This window comes from Euprymna scolopes, chromosome 45, assembly GCF_053919585.1.
Source record: "Euprymna scolopes isolate OS-2025 chromosome 45, ASM5391958v1, whole genome shotgun sequence".
NCBI classification, from domain to species: domain Eukaryota; kingdom Metazoa; phylum Mollusca; class Cephalopoda; order Sepiida; family Sepiolidae; genus Euprymna; species Euprymna scolopes.
In genome coordinates, this window is record NC_136526.1 from 4832547 (window position 1) to 4857208 (window position 24662).

Below are 24662 nucleotides of genomic sequence, written 5' to 3' on the forward strand. Positions count from 1 at the left end.
ATTAAAAAAAAGAAAAGAAAATAAAAAAAGGAAAAGAAAGAAAATAAAAAAAGGAAAAGAAAGAAAATAAAAAAAGGAAAAGAAAGAAAATTAAAAAAAAGAAAAGAAAAGAAAAAAAGGAAAAGAAAGAAAATAAAAAAAGGAAAAGAAAGAAAATTAAAAAAAAGAAAAGAAAGAAAATAAAAAAGGAAAAGAAAGAAAATAAAAAAAGGAAAAGAAAGAAAATAAAAAAAGGAAAAGAAAGAAAATAAAAAAAGGAAAAGAAAGAAAATTAAAAAAAGGAAAAGAAAATAAAAAAAGGAAAAGAAAGAAAATTAAAAAAAAAAGAAAATAAAAAAAGGAAAAGAAAGAAAATTAAAAAAAAGAAAAGAAAGAAAATAAAAAAGGAAAAGAAAGAAAATAAAAAAAGGAAAAGAAAGAAAATAAAAAAAGGAAAAGAAAGAAAATAAAAAAAGGAAAAGAAAGAAAATAAAAAAAGGAAAAGAAAGAAAATTAAAAAAAGGAAAATAAAATAAAAAAAGGAAAAGAAAGAAAATTAAAAAAAGGAAAAGAAAATAAAAAAAGGAAAAGAAAGAAAATTAAAAAAAAGAAAAGAAAATATTAAAAAAAAAAAAGAAAATAAAAAAAGGAAAAGAAAGAAAATAAAAAAAGGAAAAGAAAGAAAATAAAGGAAAAGAAAGAAAATTAAAAAAAGAAAAGAAAATAAAAAAGGAAAAGAAAGAAAATAAAAAAAGGAAAAGAAAGAAAATAAAAAAAGGAAAAGAAAGAAAATTAAAAAAAGAAAAGAAAGAAAATAAAAAAAGGAAAAGAAAGAAAATAAAAAAAGGAAAAGAAAGAAAATAAAAAAAGGAAAAGAAAGAAAATAAAAAAAGGAAAAGAAAGAAAATTAAAAAAAGGAAAAGAAAATAAAAAAAGGAAAAAGAAAATAAAAAAAAGGAAAAGAAAGAAATTTAAAAAAAAGGAAAAGAAAGAAAATAAAAAAAGGAAAAGAAAGAAATTTAAAAAAAAGGAAAAGAAAGAAAATAAAAAAAAGGAAAAGAAAGAAAATAAAAAAAAGGAAAAGAAAGAAAATAAAAAAAGGAAAAGAAAGAAAATAAAAAAAGGAAAAGAAAGAAAATAAAAAAAAGGAAAAGAAAGAAATTTAAAAAAAAGGAAAAGAAAGAAAATAAAAAAAGGAAAAGAAAATAAAAAAAGGAAAAGAAAGAAATTTAAAAAAAAGGAAAAGAAAGAAAATTAAAAAAAGGAAAAGAAAGAAAATAAAAAAAGGAAAAGAAAGAAAATTAAAAAAAAGAAAAGAAAGAAAATTAAAAAAAAGAAAAGAAAATATAAAAAAGAAAAGAAAGAAAATTAAAAAAAGGAAAAGAAAGAAAATTAAAAAAAGGAAAAGAAAGAAAATTAAAAAAGGAAAGAAAGAAAATTAAAAAAAAGAAAAGAAAATATAAAAAAGAAAAGAAAGAAAATTAAAAAAAGGAAAAGAAAATAAAAAAAGGAAAAGAAAGAAAACTAAAAAAAGGAATGAAGAAAATATTAAAAAGAAAATACAAACAAAAAGAAAAAAAAGAATAAAGAAAAAAGGAATGCGAAAAACAGAAAAACTAAAAAACAACATAAAAAAAAATCTGATTTTTACTGACCAATGCCCCACATGCAGCCATCATCTCTGCTAATAACTTCATTCGGATCCTCGTCCATTTCTTCCTGCCTCAGTAGTTCCGTCTCTCTTTTATGTTTCTCGCGTTGCATCCTCAGCTCAGTAACGCTCAACTGCGACTCTTCCTCCTGGTCATCAGCCGGACCCTGAAACAGTCATTTCAACCTCAGATGAATGAAAGCCACATAGAGGAGAAGGGGATAAGAACAGATTCATACTCCAGACGAATGTACAGGGATTTACAATAAAAGTGTCCCCCCTAAAGAAAACAACACTACAGGCTTGGCTTCAGAAGGAGTGTTAGGACTTTGTACCCTTCTCACACTGACCCCCCCCCCTTCCACTGTCATGAACCTGCCGGACTACTTCATTGGGTCATATGTCGAGAACATCACCGACATGACCTCCTACAACACCAAAGCCATCCTGACCGCTGCCATTTGCCAAGTATTTGCCGAGCTTCCACTGACGCTTGTGGAAAAGGCATGCTCCCAGTTCCGGACCCGTACTGAAGTGGTGATTAGAGCTGAAGGCAGTTTGAAAATAAATCTGTAGTGTTGCTTTCTTTAGGCGATAAATGTATCTATATATATTATTCCTTAATCGGAATTCATTTTTGAGATGAGCATTATACATTAATTTATTTTTATTTCGGACTATTATTTTCATCTTTATTAGTTGTTGTTTTTGATCTTTTATTGGTTTTGTTTGTTCCGAACTGCTGAGAATGCAGTTAGGAGATTCAAAGTTCCTATCCGTCGCGGTTACCACCTGACGAAGGCCAGAGGAAGTTGGCCGAAACGTTGTTATTATTCTCATCTTTATTAGTTGTTGTTTTTGATCTTTTATTGGTTTTGTTTATTCACAACGTTTCGGCCAACTATTCCTCTGGCCTTCGTCAGGTGGTAATCGTCGCGACGGATAGGAACTTCGAATCTCCTAACTGCATTCTCAGCCATCACTGCCATCCGTATCGTTCCACCCTAATATACATATATCTATCTATCTATAAAAGTGAAAGTGTGTGTGTGTGTGTCTGCATGTGTACATTTCCCTACACAATAACTCTGTCAATTTTAGGTCTACAGACTCGAAATTTGATATACAGGGTACTGAGATTTGGGAAAATCGATGTGATTGGTTTTCGGCCAGAAATTTGACGATTAAGGGGTCAAAGTTCAACGATTTGACTTTTGAGATCTCTACCAAACTCCTCCGCCAATTGTGGGTCTACACACTTGAAATTTTAGATATAGGTTCCTTGGACATTGATCTAAGTTAATAACTTGATTTGAGCCGCAAACAATAAATGTTAACGGGGTCATAATAGGGGTCAAAGTTTAAAAAAAAATTGACCGCTTTTCTTTTTTTTTTTGCTCAACATACATCTCCAAACACCTGGAGATAAATGCTAGTATATATATAGTAAGTTATAAAATATATATGGCGATTAAGCTACACAGAATATTCCGCGTTTCATTCACTCTAGGATTCCTCAGTCCTAGAGTGGATGAAACGCGGAATATTCTGTGTAACTTAATCGCCATATATATTTTATAACTTACTAACTAGCTCTACCTACGCATTGAGCACTGTTGAAGTAAATACTTAAAGTTTACGCATAAATTTATACTTTCGTATATTTATTTATGTGAGTAAATGAAATATTTTATATATATATATATATATATATATATATATATATATATATATAAAATAAAATTTTTATGTCTCGGCAGTAGAGTGAAAAGCATATCTTATTTTTCTTTTATTAATATTATTGGAATTTTCGCCCTTTTTTTCCTTGTACATATTTTTGTGAATTATTCCATGGATTTCAGCCTTTGGATTATTTTGGACCATCTTCCAATTACGGGATTTCCTTGGATTTTACTTGTGCAAATGGAAATTCTTTTAACTTTCTTGAAGTTATATATTTGGATTTTACCGTCACTGGATTATTTATCTTCCACCAGACTATCCATTCATGTGTAATCACCTTTTTCTTCACCATATTCCCTCTGCTTCACTTTTTTGTTATCAAGTAAAATCTTTGACTTACTTGTAGTTTCATCAAATACTTTTGCATGCAAAATCCGATCCTGCATTTTGCTAATTCCTACCCTCTGATGAGAAGGAAACTCCGCGGATTAAGGACTATCCACTTATCAAGTGTTTCCTTTTCAGATTAAATATGTTTTTAACTCTTTTTCAAAGTGTTTTTTAACATGTTTTATTAACTGTTTACTTATATATATATATATATATATATATATATATTCAGCAATCTGCCGTTTTGTCAAACAATAATGTAACTTAACAGAAAGATACGGTAATAAAAAAAATAAAACGCATATCTGCTCTACAACGGCATTGAGCACTTTCTTCAGTTTTTATTAATTACCATTTCCACTATATATATATATATCAGTAATATCAGGTTTTACAACACATGGATTTTCTAACCTTTTTGTCTGCATCCATATTCAAGGATGTACTCTTTTATGAACACTTTTCTCTTTCATTCTCTTTTTTGGTCCCCCCCCCCCCCCGGGAAAAACGGGTGAACCTGTAACTTCACCCTTATCCGTTCGTCCGTTCATCAATTTTTTTCTCAATAGCTACGTCTTGGGATTTTTTTTTTTTATTTACAAGTTAACAAAAACGACTCAGTATTTTTTTTTACTCAGATTCACCGCGACCAAGACAAAACTGCCATTATTTTTAATTACTGTTTACTTTATATATATATATATATATAAATATATATATACATGCAGATTTCGTATTTGTTGTTATACTATATTTGACTCAATATATAGTAATGATTTAAAAAGTTTTAAAAAAAAATGACTCGTGTGCCATCACTGAGAATCAAAACCAAAACAATTTAATTTTTCCCTTGACATTAATTCCTGAGCTATGAAGACATATTTACGGCAGGACTGAAAATTAAAACATGAACCAATAGCTATTACGTTATGCATGCATGTTTGTAATGCCGTCGTTCATTTCTTTAATTTTCACACTTTTTAAAACCAAATATAAAGTTTTGAATATCCTATATATCAGGTTTCATGTCTGTAGACCAAAAACTGACAGAGGAGTTTGGTAGGCAACATTTTTTAAACAAATATATATACGCATAGATAAATATATAAAGAAAGAGGTTTCTGATTACTATAACCTTTTTACGCAAATATTATGCAAGTATAAATCATGTAGAATATCTGCATGAATATAATTGCACGTAATAGTTAAGTAAAGATGATCATCCCATAAAATTACCAAGTTTAGTATTTGCCCCCCCCCCCTCTTTAACCCACAAAGTCCCCAGGGGACGTCAAATCCTGTTGAAAATGAACAAATGGTGTAGTTTTAGGCTTTAACATATGTAAATTTGAGTTCTGCAGCATGCAAAAAAAGAAAGGACTAAGTCCATCATTGCCCCCCCCCCAAAAAGTCCCCAAGGCCTTAACATATTTAAATTTGAGTTCAGCACCATGCAAAACTGCTAAATAAACATACACAGAAAATTTTGGAAAAATATGGTAAAATAGCCCCCAAAAATGGAATTTTTTTATTAGCCCTAAAACAGCCCCTGGGGCACACTCAAGAGTTATTGTGAAGTATATACAAACAAAATTATATAGAAATCAGTTAGTTACAACTTTTCAGAAAGTTTTATAAAAATCCAAGGCATCAATTTTTTTTTAATAAGCACAAAAGTGTCCATTTTAACCATTTTAGCCCGAAACGCACCCCTAGGAGGGTAACCAGAGTTTTCCCAGAAAATCCATTCTGTTACTTTTTTTACTCATATCATGTTTAATGTTTGTGCAAAATTTCAAAAAATTCCAAGGCGTAGTTAATGAGAAAAGTACAGATGGACGAACACATTCCTATCAATGCTCTGATCCCTATCTGGCATCAATTGAAATGAATGCCTCTCGTCTTGGGGAGGCTCCATGTTTTGACGAGCTTCTAGTATTGACCTTTACTACTGATCTGAAATGGAACACGTACACCAAGTCTGTTGTCAAGGTCGCTGGAAAAACGGTGGGGTCCTTCTACCACTCCAGTAGATATCTCACTACTGATGCAATTCTCTATCTATATAAAAACCAAGTATGTCCAAGGATGGAGTACTGCTGCCACATCTGGGCAGGAGCTGCTAAAAACAGCCTATCCTGCCTTGACAGAGTACAAAATAGATTTTGTTGGCTTAGTAGGGGATGCCCTTTTCTCTTCCCTGCAACTTCTCTACCACAGAAGAGACATTGCGAGCCTGTCTCTGCTTTATCATTATTTCCATGGCAAGTGCTTGTCAGAGCTCCAATCTCTGGTCCTCCCTCGCCAATCTTTCACGAAAAACACTCGTCTAGCTGAAACCACTGTCAATAATTTTTCACCCTTTATCTGTGCCTAAATCAAAGCGTAGATTCCATGAACAAAGCTTCTTTCTTAGAAGTGCATGCCTGTGGAACTCTCTTCCATTTGCCTGTTTCCCACCTGCCTTCAAGTCCAACATAAAAAAAATTCTGATAAACCGACTGCCACGAATGGGACGCTTCGCTTCTGCTTGCAAACGGGTAGAGTGTTAACTTCAGCTCAAATCTGGTTCGATGAACCGACATTTTTAAATATTTCAATTAACATATACAGAGATATGCAATATAATCAAGCCGCGCATGTGTGGTCCCCCTCTGGTGCTGCATGTGAGATGACGCCACAAAAAAGAATAGTGAAGAAATGATGAATGTGAGAAGTGTGAAAAGCCAACGTTGCCTTCACATTTTTGCCAAGTTTCAGAAAAATCTAATGAATGGGGCAAAAGTTATGAGGTAAAAAGTGTCATTTTATTTTGCAATTTTAGGGCATTTGTGGCCTCTTTTGAGCTCATGGGAACACCGATTCCCAGTGAAAATGGACAAACGGCGCAGTTTCACACCTTAAGATATGTATATTTGAATTCAGCACCATGGAAAACTACTAAGAAAGAAGCTTTGTTCATGGAATCTACGTTTTGATTTAGGCACAGATAAAGAGTGGGGGAAATTTTTCACAGTGGATTCAGCTAGACGGGTGTTTTTCGTGAAGGATTGGCGAGGGGAGGGGACCAGCGATTGGAATTCAGACGAGCACCTGCCATGGAAATAACGATAAAACAATGATAGGCTCGCAACGTCTCTTCTGTGCAATTTTGGGGCATTTGTGACACTTGAACTCCTGGGAACGCCGAATCCCAGTAAAAATGGACAAACGATGCAGTTTCACTCCTTAAGACATGTATATTTGAATTCAGCACCATGGAAAACCACTACATAGACATACATATTAAGTTTTTGAGTAATATGAAAAAAGATCTCCAAAAAGGCATGTTTTTTTTTTTTTAGTACTAAAAGTTTAAGAGGGATGCAAACCAGAATTTTGGCAGGTTCACCCATACTGAATTTATATTAAGAACGATGGCCTCCACATTTTAGCCAAGTTTCAGGAAAATCTAATGGATGGATCAAGCGCTATGGGGCAAAAAGTGTCATTTTGGGGCATTCTTGACCTCTTTTGAGCCCCTGGAGATGCCGAATCCCAGTGTAATGGATAACGGTGCAGTTTCAGGCCTTAATACATGTATATTTGAGTTGACCATCTTGAAAAACCACTATATAGTCAGACATATCAAGTTTTTGTTGAGAAATATGAAAAAAAAGCCACAAAAAGTGGCGTTTTTAGTACCGAAAGTCCCCGGGAACGCAAACCAGAATTTTGCCAGGGTCACCCATATTGGATTTATATTAAGAACAAGGGGCTCCACATTTTTGCCAAGTTTTAAAAAAATCTAATGGATGGATCAAAAGTTATGGGGCAAAACGTGTCATTTTTGGCTATTTTGGGGCATTTTTTACCTCTTGAGCCCCTGCGGACGCAACGGGAATATTTGCAAAAAAAATTTTTTTACTATCTATTTAATGAAATACAATTTGTGGCAAAATTTCTGAAAAAACTAATGGACGGTTATTTGGCAATCATCCATACTAACAGACGGACGCACAGATGCCACTAAAAACATAGCCCCCCCTCCTCCTAAAAATCGGGAGACGAATAAAAATAATTATTATCAGTCAAATTAGGCTTCAGGCCTTTACAAATTTATCTCCCTTAGACTAGTTTAGAAATTGAGTTAGAATAAGAATAATTCCGTTTAAAACTGGAAAAAATTTAAGCACTTCTGCATGACAGTGCCATGAGTCAGCTGAGACGAGTTATTGACCCCTGTTCTTTGAATGAGAAATGTCCTCTACCGGCCGTTCTGTGAACCTCAAATATAAACAAGTGCTTACGATAACACAATAATAACGAAATAAATAACACAAAAAGTATAGGAAAAGCGAAAAATTTATTGTATAAAAAATAAAAAATAATAATTTTAATATTTTGATATTATTTTTTTTAAATGAATGATTTATAAGTGAAAATAAAATAAATGTTAAAAAAAAAAATTAAACTAAAACTAAAATGCCATTATCCCTGAGTGGCTTCCGGGCCTTGATAAGTGGTGACCACCTTGTAAAAAAAAAAAAAAAAAAAAAATTATGTGTGAGCAGTTTTCTAGCTTGGTAGAGGGAGCCCACTTTCCTTACAGGAGCCTTGATAGTAACTTCTATGTATTGTGAGAAGTTTTATAGCCTGGTAGAGATTGTTGTTAGAATTATTTGAGTCTTTTTTTGTAAAATTGTATAAAATGTAGCAGCATATAATTATTTTTATTATTATTTATTTCTATTATTTTATTTTTATTATTATTTATTTCTATTTATTATTTTATTTATTATTTTATTTTTTATTATTATTATTTTATTATGATTATTATTATTATTATTATTTTTTCACAATAAATTGTATAAAAAAATATCAAAATATAATTTTAGTTTGTCAATATATAATTATTTTTTAGAAATTTTAAATATTTTTTTTTTTACAATGAGGGATACGATTTATCGATCTCTGTTCGACGGACACACGCCCTCTATCAGCTATTTTTGAAACTAAAATACACACATTCGCCTCATGGCACTGTCATGCTGAAGTGCCAAAATTTAAAATTAATAGATCTAAATAGTTCAAATATATTAGCATAACATGTAACAGAAAATTTTTTAAGTATATGCAATTTCTCCCCCCCCCCTTTTTTTTTTTTTTTTTTTTTTTTTTTTAGCGCCCAAAAAATATTAAAACCGACAATTTTTAAAAATTTTATTATTTGAGTTTTAAGGTTGTTTAAAAAAAAAAAAAAACGAGATTCGTACGAGATCTTGTAATGTATGCGTATGTTTCCAAATCCGGTTATAAAACAGAGGAGTATCTGCTGAAGAGAATTGATATAGGTATCTAAAACAGTCCCTTATTATCAGGTCTGAAACCGACGGTACTGATGATTTATCTAAACGTTCTAAAAATAAAAATATATGTATAATTTGTAATGAAGTGCATACACTTGTACAATATAGAAATACATCAAATTAATGTCACTAGTCGTGTGAAAATTTCATATTCTACCAGTATTTTAATTTTTGAATTTTGAGCAATTATCGAGGTTCCACTATGGCTCAAATGAAACCACCATTTTGGTTTTTGTTCTAACTCTATAAGCTTTACACTATCTTAATCTTTACATAAAAAAACACTTTAAAATAAGTTAAAACTAGATACAGCCAAAAAATAAAAAGAAAACCAAGTTGTTTATTTTTTAACAAATTAAAATCTATTAAAATCCATTATTTTAAAGTGTTTTTTAAATTATTAAAATTATTAATAATAAGATTATTAATTTATTTTTCAAAGATTTAAAAGTAGAGTTTTTCGCAAAAATAATGAAAATATGTATATTTGTTTTGTTTTTTTTTGCTTTTTTTTTTTGCTGAACTGAACGATAATTATTAACATATTCAACAATCCCCATCTGGCATCAATTGTGATGGATGGCTCTCGTCTGGGTGAGGCCCCGTGTTTTGACAAGCTTCTGGGTTTGACCTTTACTCTTGATCTGAAATGGAACATGTACATCAAGTCTGTTGCCAAGGTCGCTGGAAAGATGGTGGGATCCTTCTACCGCTCCAGAAGATATCTCACTACTGATGCAATTCTCTATCTATATAAAAGCCAAGTACGTCCAAGGATGGAATACTGTTGCCATATCTGGGCAGGAGCTGCTAAAAATAGCCTATCCTGCCTTGACAGAGTACAAAATAGACTTTGTGGCTTAGTGGGGGGATGCCCTTTTCTCTACCCTGCAACCTCTCTCCCACAGAAGAGACGTTGCGAGCCTATCTTTGTTTTATTGTTATTTCCATGGCAGGTGCTCGTCTGAACTCCAATCTCTGGTCCCCCCTCGCCAATCTTTCACGAAAAACACCCGTCTAGCTAAATCCACTGTGAAAAATTTCCCCCACTCTATATCTTTGCCTAAATCAAAACGCGGTTCCATGAACAAAGCTTCTTTCTTAGAACTGCACGCCTGTGGAACTCTGTTCCGTCTGCCTGCTTCCCACCTGACTACAACTTGGATGTTTTCAAGTCCAATGTTAACAAATTCCTAATGAACCGCCCCCTTAAGTAAACACTTCCTCAAATCTCCACACTAATGTAATGTACTTTCAATAACCCTTATCCCTGAGTGGTTTCCGGGCCTTGATAAGTGGTGATCACTGCGTAAAAAAAAAAAAAAAAAAAAAAAAAAAAAATACAAATTTCACATTTTGAAACACAAAAGATGAAAAATAAAACACATTCAAAATTCGGATTTTCAATCTTAAAATCTGATACGTGCGCAGTTCTTTTTTTATTTGTTTTATCTACAATCTTCATTTTCCTCACAATACAATATATTTTGTTCAGTTTCGGCTGATTATTTTAAGCATATTTGTAACTACAAATAAAGAATGGAGGGTTTTGCATACAATAAAATATATATATAAATATCGATTATGGAAAAAGCACACCATTATAAAGTTCATTCTTCACATAAAAATCGATGAAAATTTTTTATTCATTAGATGATTACTTGATTTTTGGTAAATTTTTAAAGAGAGACTACGATAAAAAATATTTACTTCATCCTTCCATCTTGGCCGTGCGTAGCCTAGTTAATTAAGGCGACTTGTTTCTCCTTTTTATATAATGTGGTCTAGAAAAAAGTTCTTAACAACTTTTTTCGGGTTTGTATTACTGTACACATAGATTCGAAAAAGTTGTCAAAAAACAAATATATAACAAATAAATGTTATCAAAGGCAAGATAAGTTACTTTTCTACCAAACTGGATATAATTTTCGTGTTTTTATTCAATGTAACATGTTTATTTAGCTCGAAAACCATACAGTGTTTAGCGATATATTAGAAAATTCAAAATGGCGGCCGACTCTTTCTAAAACACGGTAAGTTTGGAAAAAGGTGTTATAAATAATAAACTAGACAAAATACTGTTAGAAATTCGCTCAATATATGTTACCGTGACATAACTTGACATATATTCGGTGGTTTTTAATAGTATTTTGTCTAGTTTATTATTTATAACACCTTTTCCTGAACTTACCATGTTAAAGACAGAATCGGCCGCCATCTTGAATTTTCCAATACATCGGTAAACACTGTATGGTTTTCGAGCTGAATAAACATGTTAAATTGAATAAGAACACGAAAATTATATCCAGTTTGGTAGAAAAGTAATTTATCTTGCCTTTGATAACATTTATTTGTTATATATTTGTTTTTTGACAACTTTTTCGAATCTATGTGTACAGTAATACAAACCAAAGTATTTTTTTTTTGACAACTTTTTCGAATAAATACAAACCCCTTTTTTTATATTTTTTGATTTTTTATTTTATTTATTATTTATTTTTTTTTACCTTTAAAATAATTTTTTAATTTATTTATTTGGAGGCAAAAAAAATAAATATAAACTTCATTCGTCACTTAATAATCGGTGGAAATTTTGTATCTATTTGATAATTGCTTGATTTAGTGTAGATTTTTTAAAGAGAGATTCCATCAAAAAATACTAATTCCATCCTTTCGTTTTGGCCGTTTGAAACTTAAAACATGCATGCACAAAAACTTATCCAAATAGGTAGAGGAGTAACTTAGCTTGCCTTTAGTAAAAATAAACACCCCCAAAAGCTCCCTATGTTAAGAACGGCTTTCAGAATAAACACCCCGAAACATCCCCATGTTACGAATGGCTTTTGCAATAAGCACTCAGAAACCTTCACATGTTAAAAACGGCTTTCGGAATAAACACCCCAAAAAGCTCCCATGTTAAGAACGGCTTTTGGAATAAACACCCCGGAACCTTCCCATGTTAAGAACAGTTTTAGGAATAAACACCTCGAACCTCCCCATGTTAAGAACGGCTTTTGGAATAAACACCTCGGAACCTCCCCATGTTAAGAATGGCTTTTGGAATAAACACCTCGGAACCTCCCCATGTTAAGAATGGCTTTTGGAATAAACACCTCGGAACCTCCCCATGTTAAGAATGGCTTTTGGAATAAACACCTCGGAATCTCCCCATGTTAAGAATGGCTTTCGGAATAAACACCTCGGAACCTCCCCATGTTAAGAATGGCTTTTGGAATAAACACCTCGGAACCTCCCCATGTTAAGAACAGTTTTAGGAATAAACACCCTGGAATCTCCCCATGTTAAGAATGGCTTTCAGAATAAACACCCTGGAACCTCCCCATGTTAAGAGTGGCTTTCGGACTTAATACACCCAACCTCGACATATTAAGAACAGATTTCAGAACACCCTTTGCAGGTAAGTCTCCAATGGGACAATTAGGCCACATTGACGATTTATTTCTTGTGTATTTATTTTTTCACTTTTGCTTTTTTGACTATTCTCGAAAATCACCTAAAAGGGAATAACACCACAAGCTGTAATAATATTTAACCCGTAACTATTTTATTTATTTTTTTTTTACATAGGCATCATCACTTATCAAGGCAAAGAGGCCACTCGAGGATAAGGGTTAAAGAACGTACAGTAGAAATTGGACAATATAGTAATTGTTAATAATGGAAATTTGGTAAATTTGTTAATTTATATGGAACGGTTCATCAAAAACTTGTTTACATTAGACTTGAAGACAACCATATCATAGTCAGCTGGAAAGCAGGAAAACGGAAGATAATTCCACAGGCGTGCAGTTAAGCTTTGTTCATGGAATCTACGTTTAGGTTTAGGCACAGATAAAGAGTGGGGGAAATTATTGATAGTGTTTTCTGCTTGACGGGTGTTTCTTGTGAAAGTCTGGCGAGGGTGAGTTCAGACGAGCACTTGCTATGAAAATATAAATAAAACAGAGACAAACTTGCAACATCTCTTCTGTGAGAAAGAGGTTGCAGGGAAGAGAAAAGGACATCCCCTACGAGGCTACGAAGTCTATTTTGAACTCTATCAAGGCATGATAAGTTCTTTCTAGCAGTTCCTGGCCAGATGTGGCAACAGTACTCTATCCTTGGGCATACCTGGCTCTTATATAGATAGAGAATTGCATCAGCAGTGAGATATCTACTGGATCGATAGAAGGATCCTATCATTTTTCCAGCGGCCTTGGCAACGGATTTAATGTATGTGTTCTATTTAAGATCAGGAGTAAAGGTCAAGCCCAGAAGCTTGTCAAAACATGAGGCCTCCCCAAGACGAGAGCCATTCATTTCAATTGATGCCAGATGGGGATCAGAGCGTTGATGATGTAAAGATAAAAGCTTGGTCTTAGATGCATTAAAAGTAACAAGCCACCCCTTTCCCCATTGTACCACTTGCTCAAGTTCAGAGGAGAGAGAATCAGAGAGAACTTGGTCATTTATGGTCTTTGATGTGTTACCATAGATAGTAGTGTCATCAGTATAAATGTCTACGAATGATGTAAGGATGTAATTTTTTGGGTTTGTATTACTGTACTGATTCGAAAAAGTTGTCAAAAAACAAATATAGAACAAATAAATGTTATCAAAGGCAAGATAAGTTACTTTTCTACCAAACTGGATATAATTTTCGTGTTTTTATTCAATTTAACATGTTTATTCAGCTCCAAAAGCATACAGTGTTTACCGATGTATTGGAAAATCCAAAATGGCGCCCGACTCTCTCTTTAACACGGTAAGTTCGGGAAAAAGTGTTATAAATAATAAACTAGACAAAATACTGTTAGAAATTCGCTCAATATATGTTACCGTGACATAACTTGACATATATTCGGTGGGTTTTTAATAGTATTTTGTCTAGTTTATTATTTATTACACCTTTTCCCAAACTTACCGTGTTAAAGAGAGAGTCGGGCGCCATTTTGAATTTTCCAATACATCAGTAAACAATGTACGTTTTTCAAGCTGAATAAACATGTTAAATTGAATAAAAACACAAAAAATATATCCATTTTGGTAGAAAAGTAACTTATCTTGCCTTTGATAACATTTATTTGTTATATATTTGTTTTTTGACAACTTTTTTTAATCTATGTGTACAGTAAAACAAACCCGATTTTTTAAAGAGAAAAGGTCACGTCTTTTTTCTCATATCTGTAACAAGCCACCTCTTTCCCCATTGTACCACTTGCTCAAGATCAGAGGAGAGAGAATCAGAGAGAACTTGGTCGTTTATGGTCTTAGATGTGCTACCATAGATAGTACCTATTTACTATGCCTCCCCACGGGACAGAGTTAGACACCAGGGTCGTTTTTTAACGTGGAGAAAAGGTACAAAAATAAAAAATTGTCTCAGTCGTGAAGGACTTATCCTCCACTGAAAGAGAACAAGAAATGGAAGTGCAGCATCTGAAGAACAGATACTACACTTTGATCTTGACCAAAGAAAAAGTCACATGTCTTTTTTCTCATATCTGTCTAAACTTACCTGTAAGATGAATAATCGGGTACTGCCACCAAACTTTATCACATGGCCCACCCGAATTCGGTGATAGACCTTTGGTTGCACTTTGACCTTATTGATCCATGTACCGTGGGTGCTGTCCAGGTCGTATAGATACCAACCGGCCTCGTTGCGTTCGGTCGGGGTCGCACAGTGCTGGATGCAGGCATGATAGCGCGACAGAGACGGGTGCTCCAGGGTGACGTCGCACGTTGGGAGGCGGCCAAAGATGTAGAAGGACTTGTCGCTCAGGTCGATGCTATCAATAATGCTACCATTTTTAAGGACGTCGAAAGAGTACTTGCGCGTTGCCAGGCCACCCCAAGACGGCTCCTTATACGGGATCGCCGCCCGGATTTGCTTGGCTTCTTCGGCTGACGGGAGAGAAGCAACCGGTTTATTATATCCTGGTTTTGTTTTGCTATCGTTGTCGTGAGTTGAATCGCTATTTTCACCATTATCTTTGTCAGTGTCGGTATTGGAATCGATGGTACTCATAGCATCGGCATGGTGTTGTTTGTCTGATTTAGTCATAGTATTTGAGGAAGACCGAGGTGCTTGTTCGGATTTTATACGCCGAAATACCGGCATTTTAAATTCGGCGTCTTCCTTCTTCTCATCTCGATTCTCCCCGTCTTCCTTGTCGGTTTTAGTCGACGACAAACCATCTTTTTGTTCGTGTGTTTGTGTTTCATCCATGTTTATCGAAGAATTGGCGGCCATTTTGAAAATATTAATATGTCGCTTACGATGTAGAAAAACAACAAAATGTCGCTTACGATGTAGAAAAACAACAAAATGTCGCTTACGATATTAAACGGACAACTTTTGTTAAACTTTGTTTTAAAAAAGTTGTAATTAATTTTAATAAGGGTTTTGAATATTTTTAAAGTATTTTAATGTTTTTTTTTTGTAAATAGATATGTTGCATACTAAAATAAATATGCAACACGCGGCGCATGAATGATTTCGGGGAGACTGGTCATTGGTCATCACTGTTTTTAAACGTTCATTTGTTGACAAAATCAATTATGGATCCAAGGCGAGACACATTTTTTTTTTTAAATGGTCGACTTTCTGTTTTCTTTTTAAAAAAATTAATTAAAACCAATTAAACATGTTATTTTTTGCATAAGCAACAAAAACGCAAGGGCATAAAAGGTATGCATATATTTGTTTAATTATTTATTTGTTTGAAGTTTTAAATAACTAAATTGGTTTATTCACCTGCAGAAATATAAAGGGAAAGATCACAGGACGTGATAATGCGTTTAATTCCATGTGGCAACGACCTATTTACCTACGGCAACTTGGGTACTACTGCAGTTTATCGCCGAAAATGGAGACGCCATTTTTTTTCGGGCACCTGTCGTCAGAGTCGGAGGGAGCCACCTCCACAATTTTCTTTTAAATGACAACTTTTAGAGGTTTTCGACTATGCTGAATACGAAAATTGCATTGAAATTTTGCAGAAATAATTAGTTATCGAGATTAAAAAGTTGTATTATGCATTGTATTTTTTGGCGGCCATCTTTTTTTTACGCGCGGGCAATGTCAGTCGTAGATGAGAAGATTTGTTTATGGTGCGCGCACGCGCGTAAAAGATGGACGCCAAAGATTACAATGCATAATACAACTTTTTATATCTCGATAACTACTTATTTCTGCAAAATTTCAATGCGATTTCCGTATTCAGCATAGTCGAAAACCGGTAAAAGTCGTCATTTAAAAGGAAATTGTTGAGGTGGACCTCTCAAAACTTACCGTACAGTGTAATCAAGACATTAAAAAATGAAAATACCGAAAAAAAGGTTATATTATACGTATTCGTTATGGACTGCCTGCTCCGAAAAAAAAAAAAAAAACTTCACTTAATTTGATCGAGTAGTTTTTTTTTTTTTTTTTAATTTTATTTTTTTTGTTTACAGCGGAAAAACACGTTTTTATAACAGCACGTTGAAGGTAGCGATCTTCGAATTTTTTGAACACGCCACGGTGAGATAACTCAGTTTAAAGCGTCGACACTCCCTCCCCATTTTTAATACTTGGTTTTCTTCCTAAAATCAAACCTTTTGCTCGGCATCATAACAAATTGTTTTTTCGTTATAAAAAAAAAAAATAAATAAAAATAAAATAAATACTTGATGAAATTAAGTGAATTTTTTTTTTCCGGAGAACTTCATTCCATAACGGATACGTACAGTATAACCTTTTTTTTTTTTTTTCTTCGATATTTTCATTTTTTTTTTATGTCTTGATTAAACTGTACAAGTTCCAAATATATATTTTTTTGTAGATTTTGGTGTGCTTTAAAAGAATACGATAACCGTTTCCGTTGCAAATTTACCGTTCGCATGGTGTTGACCCCTGAACCCTGGGACTATTTTCCGTCATTTCACAGCTTTCATTTACGCTACGTGTGTGCGTGCAGTAGTATAAATGAAGGCTGTTAAATGTGTACTCGCGTAACAAACTGCCTTCACACATAGTGTAGTAATCTTCGGCGAAAATTTAAAATTAGATGAAAAACAAGTAGTTTTCCAGATATTAAGCCATGTAATTCTTTATGTTATCCGTGGTGGCCATTTCTGTATGCGCAAACATGCATAGAAATATCCACCACTGATAACAAAGAATTACATGGCTAAATATCTGGAAAACTTCTTGTTTGCGGCAAAAATATGCATGCTATTGCGTGTATAGAAATGGTCACCACTGATAACATAAGGAATTACATTTGTATATAGATTTTTCTTTATTTTTCAATTTCCTCGTGTCTTTATTGAAAGAAGAAAGCAAAGAACAAAAAACGTTTTAGCCAATGAACAAACAAAAAATGCCCCCTCACTAGGCGGCCAGAAAGTGGGTGTTCATTTTAAGTTAAATTCACATGGAAAAGTGATCATCCACTTTTTGAAAAAGTAATTTCTTTGTGTCATTTTTTTTTTTTTTTTTTTTTTTTTTACACAGTGATCACCACTTACCAAGGCCCGGAAGCCACTCAGGGATAAGGGTTATTGCAAGTACATTACGTTAGTGTGGAGATTTGATGAAGTGTTAATTAAGGGGGCGGTTCATTAGGAATTTGTTAATATTGGACTTGAAGACATCCAAGTTGTAGTCCGGAGGGAAGCAGGCAGATGGAACAGAGTTCCACAGGCGTGCAGTTCTAAGAAAGAAGCTTTGTTCATGGAATCCGCGTTTTGATTTATTTTGTACTTTGTCAAGGCAGGATAGGCTGTTTCTGCTGAGGTGGTTGACTATTTCTCTATTTAATATGGATTCCAGCAACTTACTCATAACACACAGGAGACTTATTGGTCTGTACTGAGAGGGAGATGACTTATCACCTGAATTCTTAAATGAATGTCATGAAAACTATTTCTCTGCGACAGAAATGGTTAGCTCGGCTTAATCCGGTGATTGCCGGTCGAGCCCGAGCCATAATTGACAGCAAATCATGAGGATCTAGGTAAAATTTTGCTAAAGTACCCAGAAAAGAAAAAAAAATAACAAAAAAACTACATACCGTTTTCGATACCTAGAGATGATGAGCTACCTCAGCGACTTGAAGCAACTACTTTTGCATTGTAATGGACTCTTCTGATGACGTAACCAATAACATTTATGCTAGAAATATGGTGTTGTTGGAACCAATAAAAGTAATCATGCCTCAGGTTACAAGACAATATCTTTTGCCAAGGCACGTCATCGTACGAACTACCAAATATACCAACTAATTTTAGAACGTCATATAAATTAGGAGGGAAATGGACGGTAAACCTAGAGGGTTGGGGTAGTATTCTCTTTCAGCTCAATTTCGGTTTTTAGCAATTTCACATTAAAAAAGACAACTCATTGTGGTGAATGATTATATAAATTTGTGTACATTTTGGGTTTGCCTATTCTAAAGCATATCTATTGCTTTGGATTATTTAATGCAAAAACTCAGTTTCAGGACCAGAGAAAAGCAAAAACCTACAGAAACCCGCATAAAAACATGCCATGCTATTTTTTTTTTTTTTATTACATTACATTTTATTACATTTTTTTATTACATGGCCAACGACCCCCATTTTCTCCCGCTTTGGAGTCGGCCTTGTGTCTAAATTTTTTGTTCGCGTTGAATGTATATTATATTTTTAACTTGAATAAAAGATTTTATATCTCAAAGTGTAGTTCCTGTTTTGATGTTGCACTTCGCTTTTTTTTTTGGTCTTGGCTAGTGGAGAAGCACTCCTTCATGGCTGATGCATTTTTTTCATTTTTGTTACTGACCAGAGTGCCCCTTTTTGAGGAGCTGGTTTCCACACATTAAAAACCGACCTTGTGTCTGACTCTGCCTTCGTGGGGAGGCAAGTAAACAAAACAAAACAAAAAAAAAACAGTGTAGAAAAAAGGTTTTTGAGATTCGGACCGGGATCAAAGTGTAGTATTTGTTCCGATTCTACTCTTAAGATAATTTGTCTCGGGCAATTTTTGTTTTATTACATTTTCACCCCAAACAAGGCAAATTGCCACTTTGGTGTAGGGGGCTACTATCAGGGGCAACAACTACTGGGGTACTATGTAGGGATTTGGGCAGCAAGATGTCGGTTCACGTTACACTTGAACTTCTGCACGTCAGTACTGTTGGGGAAGCAGGGACCTGGAATGGAATTCCAGAGTCTAGCGGTTCTGGGGAAGAAACTATTGGAGTAAAAAGATCTTTTACATCTAGGGATCTCTACAGTGTGGGGGTGGGATTTAGCAGCCTGTCGGGTTTGTCGAGGGTGCTCGCGTCGTGGTGGCACAGAAAGGAAAATTTTTCAAAGAGAGAGATGCTCCTTGCTGTGCCTGGCCAAATATGATCGACAGTGACCAAGTGAAAGCCGTAGTTGAACAAGATTGCTGTTTGACAACCAGAAAAATCACAAACATTCTCCAAATTTCCGAATCAAGCATATATATCGGTTACGTTTCTAAACTTCTATGTTTGGGTTTCTTCTTCCTGCAAAAAAAAAAAAAAAAATTATTAAATTTTTTGATCAACCTAATATTTTTTTCCCTAAACCGGACTCTACGGACAAAATTATCTTTAGTTGACCTTTGACAACTAAATATTTTCGTTTACTAGCCAAATAGAAAAGTTACTAGCCAAACCCACATGATTTTTGGAATATGACATCTTTGTTCTGTGACGATTATGTACATAATAAAGTTTTTTTTCTGTGTTTTCTTAATAAATGTAATTCTAAATATACAACACATACTAAAATCAATCGTTGACATCTATGCTGATGACACGACTATCTATGGCAATACATCAAAGGCCGTAAATGACAATGTTCTCTCTGATTCTCTCTCCTCAGATCTTGAGCGCGTGGTACAGTGGGGGAAGAGGTGGCTGGTTACCTTTAATGCATCTAAGACTAAGCTATCTTTACATCATAAACGCTCTGATCCCCATCGGGTATCAATTGAAATGGATAGCTCTCGTCTAGGGAGACCCCATGTTTTGATAAGCTTCTGGGTTTGACCTTTACTCTTGATCTGAAATGGAACACATACATCAAGTCTGTGGCCAAGATCGCTGGGAAAATGGTGGGATCCTTCTACCGCTCCAGAAGATATCTCACTACTGATGCAATTCTCTATCTATATAAAAGCCAAGTACGTCCAAGGATGGAGTAATACTGCCACATCTGAGCAGGAGCTGCTAAAAACAGCCTATCCTGCCTTGACAGAGTACAAAATAGACTTTGTGGCTTAGTGGGGGATGCCCTTTTCTCTACCCTGCAACCTCTCTCCCACAGAAGAGACGTTGCGAGCCTATCTCTGTTTTATCGTTATTTCCATAGCAAGTGCTCGTCTGAGCTCCATTCTCTGGTCCCCTCTCGACAATCTTTCACGAAAAACACCCGACTAGCTGAAACCACTGTCAATAATTTTCCCCACTCTTTATCTGTGCCTAAATCAAAACGTAGATTCCATGAACAAACCTTCTTTCTTAGAACTGCACGCCTGTGGAACTCCCTGCCGCTTGCCTGTTTCCCTCCCAATTTCAACTTGGATGTCTTCAAGTCCAACACAAACAAATTCCTGATGAACCGCCCCCTTAAGTAATGACACTTTATCAAATCTCCAATGCTAAAGAATACTGCAACACTATCCCATTGATTACTGTACACACAATAACCCTTATCTCCGAGTGGCTTCTGGGTCTTGATAAGTGGTGACCTCCATGTAAAAAAAAAAAAAGGTATAAACATTCTAATTTCTTCAGATATTTTTTTAAACATCCTTCGTTATAAAAAAAAAGAGTATACTGTTCTATTAAACTGTTATTCTTTAAATAATTTAATTTTATTCGTTTTATAAAAAAAAAAAGTTGAAAAGATATTGTCAGTGAAAGAAACACAATCGCCAAAAGATGAGCGTTTCATTATTTCTGGCCAATATGAAAAATAACTTTCAAGTGCGACTGTTTCACTCGTAATGTAGAGTCCTGCTGCACACTACTATTTAAAAATTTTGTGCATCCATACAAATGTCTTTTCAAATTTGTTTTCAATATTTTTTCACAATACCTTAATAAGTATCCAGTTAGGCGAGTGCAAGAGCCAGACTTATTTGACCATCCGAATAGCATATACTCTGGTTAGGTTTTCTCAACTTATATGCTTGGATTTCTCCTTCCGGAACAAAATAAATAAATATTTTTTCTCCCTTAACAACTTAATTATGTCCTCTCGAATTTTTAGACAAATGTTTCTTTCAAATTTGTTTCCAATATTTTTCGCAATTCACAGGAAGATGTCCATAATAACAGTTCAATTAGGCCAGTGCGGCAACCAGATTGGTGGGCAGTTTTATTCGACCATTCTGCAGGACATCCACTCCAAGAAGACGCAGGTCACAACCCAAATAAATGATGCATATGTTGAAGAATCCACGGAAAGGTTTGTTTCTTGTAATTATTGAAGGAAACAAGTTTAGTCTTGGCAGCATTGAAGGTGACCATCCATTTTTGTCCCCATTCTACTAATTTAAGCATACTTTACGACTGGCCTTTGCCGGGCGTTCATGTTAGCTTAGGTAAATACTTTTGCAGGTTTAACAAAAGAGCTACAATAATATCAGAGCGACTCCATTTACACTGAACATCTACAGAATGCCAACATCAATATATTACATATGAATGAGTCTCCTGTGGAATTTCCACAGGTCCCGCTAGTTATTATTATTATTATTATATAGAATATTATTATTAGATTCTTACATCAAATGGCTTCATGCTTTGAGATTTCCATTAAAAAAAAAAATCCTGACTTGCTAGGTTTCACTTCCATGCATTGCTGACAGTGGTAACACTCTGCTAGTTAGTAATGACCAAACATCTCTGAACTTACTCCATCTACTCTTAAGTCTTGCCAGCACCATCTTGCCATACAGCTACTGATCCGAAAGAATAAACACTGTATTTTCGAGAGGGACGAACAAAACCTATATTTTTTTATTTATTTATTTTATTTTATTTTATTTTTTTTTTTTAGATTTTTTTCAAAAATGCCTGCCCGAAATTCCGAAGATGAAATATTAGAGGCCAGGTCTGTGATGATCGATATGGAACCGAAGGTCATTGCTCAGACCTGCCAACTCGCAAAGCGTAGTGGCCAATGGCGCTATCCTGCCGGTCAGCAGTTTTACCGAAAACGAGGGTCAGGAAACAACTGGGCAAACGGATTTTGTTTTTATGGTCCGCAGGTTCGGAATGATGTCATGGACATGGTGAGTTGTTGGAAACGTTGTGCAATAGGAGGGGGCTACCCTATACGAAATATGCAAGAATTAAAACATCATACTCAAACATATTTTACGACCGAGCTATGTCGGGTGTCCCTGATATGTTAGATAAATACTTTTGCAGCCATGATAATATCCATTTATATTAAACATCCACAAAATGCCCAACATCAATATATTAAATATGAATGAGTCCCCTGTGGAATTTCCTGCTATATATAATACTAGCAGGGGTGCCCGGCGTTGCTCGGGTGTTTGGAGGTGTATGCTGTGCAAAAAAAAGCAAAAAAACAAAAAAAATGGTTAATTTTTTAAAACTTTGACCCCTATTATGACCCCTTAAAATTTATAGTTTCGGGCTCAAATCACTTTATTAAGTTAGATCCAGGTTCAAGGAACCTATATCTAAAATTTCAAAGGTGTAGACCCAAAATTGTCGGAGGAGTTTGGTAGAGTTCTTAAAGGTCAAATCGTTGAAATTTGACCCCTTAACAGCCAAATTTCTGGCTGACACCCGTCACATCGATTTTCCCAAATCTCAGTACCCGGTATTTCAAATTTCGAGTCTATAGACTAAAAATTGACAGAGTTATTGCGTAGGGAAATGTACACAGACAGACAGACACACAGACAGACAGACAGACAGACACGTTCACTTTTATAGATATATAGATAAAGCTGAATGTCTGTGTGTGTGTGTGTGTGTGTGTGTGTGTGTCCGGTCACGAACGTGACATGGCCTTCGGGCCAAGATCAAAGTGTAGTAGAGTTGGTCCCCCATTTCCCCTTCACTCCTCACTTTAAAAATCGGCCTTGTGCCTAATTTGCTTGGTGGGGGAGCAAATAAATACCACCTTCGGGCCAAGATCAAAGTGTAGTATCTATTCCGACAGATACTGCAAGCAAAGACCATATGTGGGGGAAACCCCACATATAAGACCTTGGTCAATGTAGGGGCAACCCTTCATACCAATTGTTACTATCCAGCTCCCCTACTCCCCGGGGAGTTGGTCCCCATTTCCCCTTCACTCCTCACATTAAAAATCGGCCTTGTGCCTAATTTGCTCGGTGAGGGAGCAAATAAATACCTGGTCATGAATAGGCTCCTATATGGTTGACTATTTTAAAAAAACTGATTACATATAATGATAGAAGATGTATCGAGACACAGGAATGGGTATGTTTGATCTGGCAGAACGGTGGTTCATTAAAATTGTGGGGTCTGCGTTCGCGCCTGGTCCACAAAGTATGGAAATAGAAAATTTAAATTTAAAAATTAAAAAAAACGTTTACAAGTGTTTTTGATATAGATGTACATAATAATACTTTGATAAGTATATTTTAATTCAAATAGGGATGGTATAATAAAATTGTGGGGTCTGCGTTTGCGCCTGGCCTCCAGAGAATGGAAATAGGCACAAACTTTAAAAAAGAATTTTCATATCTATCTGCGTAAGTATACTTTGATAATTATGTTTCAGTTTGAAGAAATATTGTATAATAAAATTATGGGGTGTTCGTTCGTGCCTGACCTCCATAGAATGGAAATATGTCACAAAGTTTAACAAGGTTTTTTAATATAGATCCACAGAATATTGTGATAAGTGTTCCAGTGTGAACAGGTATGGTATAATAAATTATGGGGTTTATCTATTTTATTTTTACTTTCATCATATTTTGCTTTGGTTTTGATACCCCCAAATTCGAAGCTATCTCTTTACAACCCTTCCTTTTCATAACCTTTCGTACTTTAATAAATCAGAGTCCATTTTCTGTAGGCTGTTTTTGAACCCAGTCAACGGCGGGTACTTTTGCTAGTATATATATATATATATATATATATATATATGAAGTATAATTAAATCAACATTTAGCTTGCATCTTCTCTGTTTAGAAGTTCATTTTTAAAAACGTTGTTAATGGAGACACGTTTTGAAAGTACTTTCTTTAACCCTAACCCTTACCTTTACCCTACTCGTACCAACACTAGTAGTTATTCTATACAAGTCCTGGAGATGAAGAATTCTCAGTGGGCAGCTGTTCTATATAGATTCCGGACTTTATATTTTTTGTAGCCACAGAGCAAAAGATCTTTCTCGTGTTGACATGAAAAAAATTATGTGCTAGAATTTTGCCAGTTATTCTCAGGGAAAGATGATTTGAAAACATGTTTGTCATCCTCTGTACCATAGAAACATGCCAAACATTTAAAACTTTCTACAAATATGAGGGCATATTTACATAGAGATCTTCTGTCTGATACCTCTTGACTTGGAAAGCCATGTTTAGTTTC

General features: G+C 34.5%; 2 protein-coding genes across 3 annotated transcripts in view; one reads left to right on the forward strand and one right to left on the reverse strand.

The window, feature by feature from the left end:
• Positions 1–15363, reverse strand: part of LOC145269225 (kanadaptin-like) — a 69234-nt gene extending 53871 nt beyond the window's left edge. The window contains exons 1-2 of the mRNA XM_080124845.1: positions 14570–15363; positions 1635–1797 (exon numbers count right to left, since the gene is read on the reverse strand). Coding sequence (XP_079980971.1) covers positions 1635–1797; positions 14570–15307 — 901 coding nt within the window. The 5' untranslated portion in view covers positions 15308–15363. The remainder of the gene's footprint in view (positions 1–1634; positions 1798–14569) is intronic.
• Positions 15364–15531: 168 nt separating this feature from the next.
• LOC145269226 (tubulin delta chain-like) overlaps positions 15532–24662 on the forward strand; it is a 40873-nt gene continuing 31742 nt past the window's right edge. Inside the window, exons 1-3 of one of the 2 annotated variants that reach the window (XM_080124847.1) lie at positions 15532–15745; positions 21376–21525; positions 22120–22354. In XM_080124847.1, coding sequence (XP_079980973.1) covers positions 21380–21525; positions 22120–22354 — 381 coding nt within the window. In that variant the 5' untranslated portion in view covers positions 15532–15745; positions 21376–21379. Of the gene's footprint in view, positions 15746–15788; positions 15899–21375; positions 21526–22119; positions 22355–24662 lie in introns of those variants that run through there. The other variant, XM_080124846.1, reaches the window with a different exon arrangement.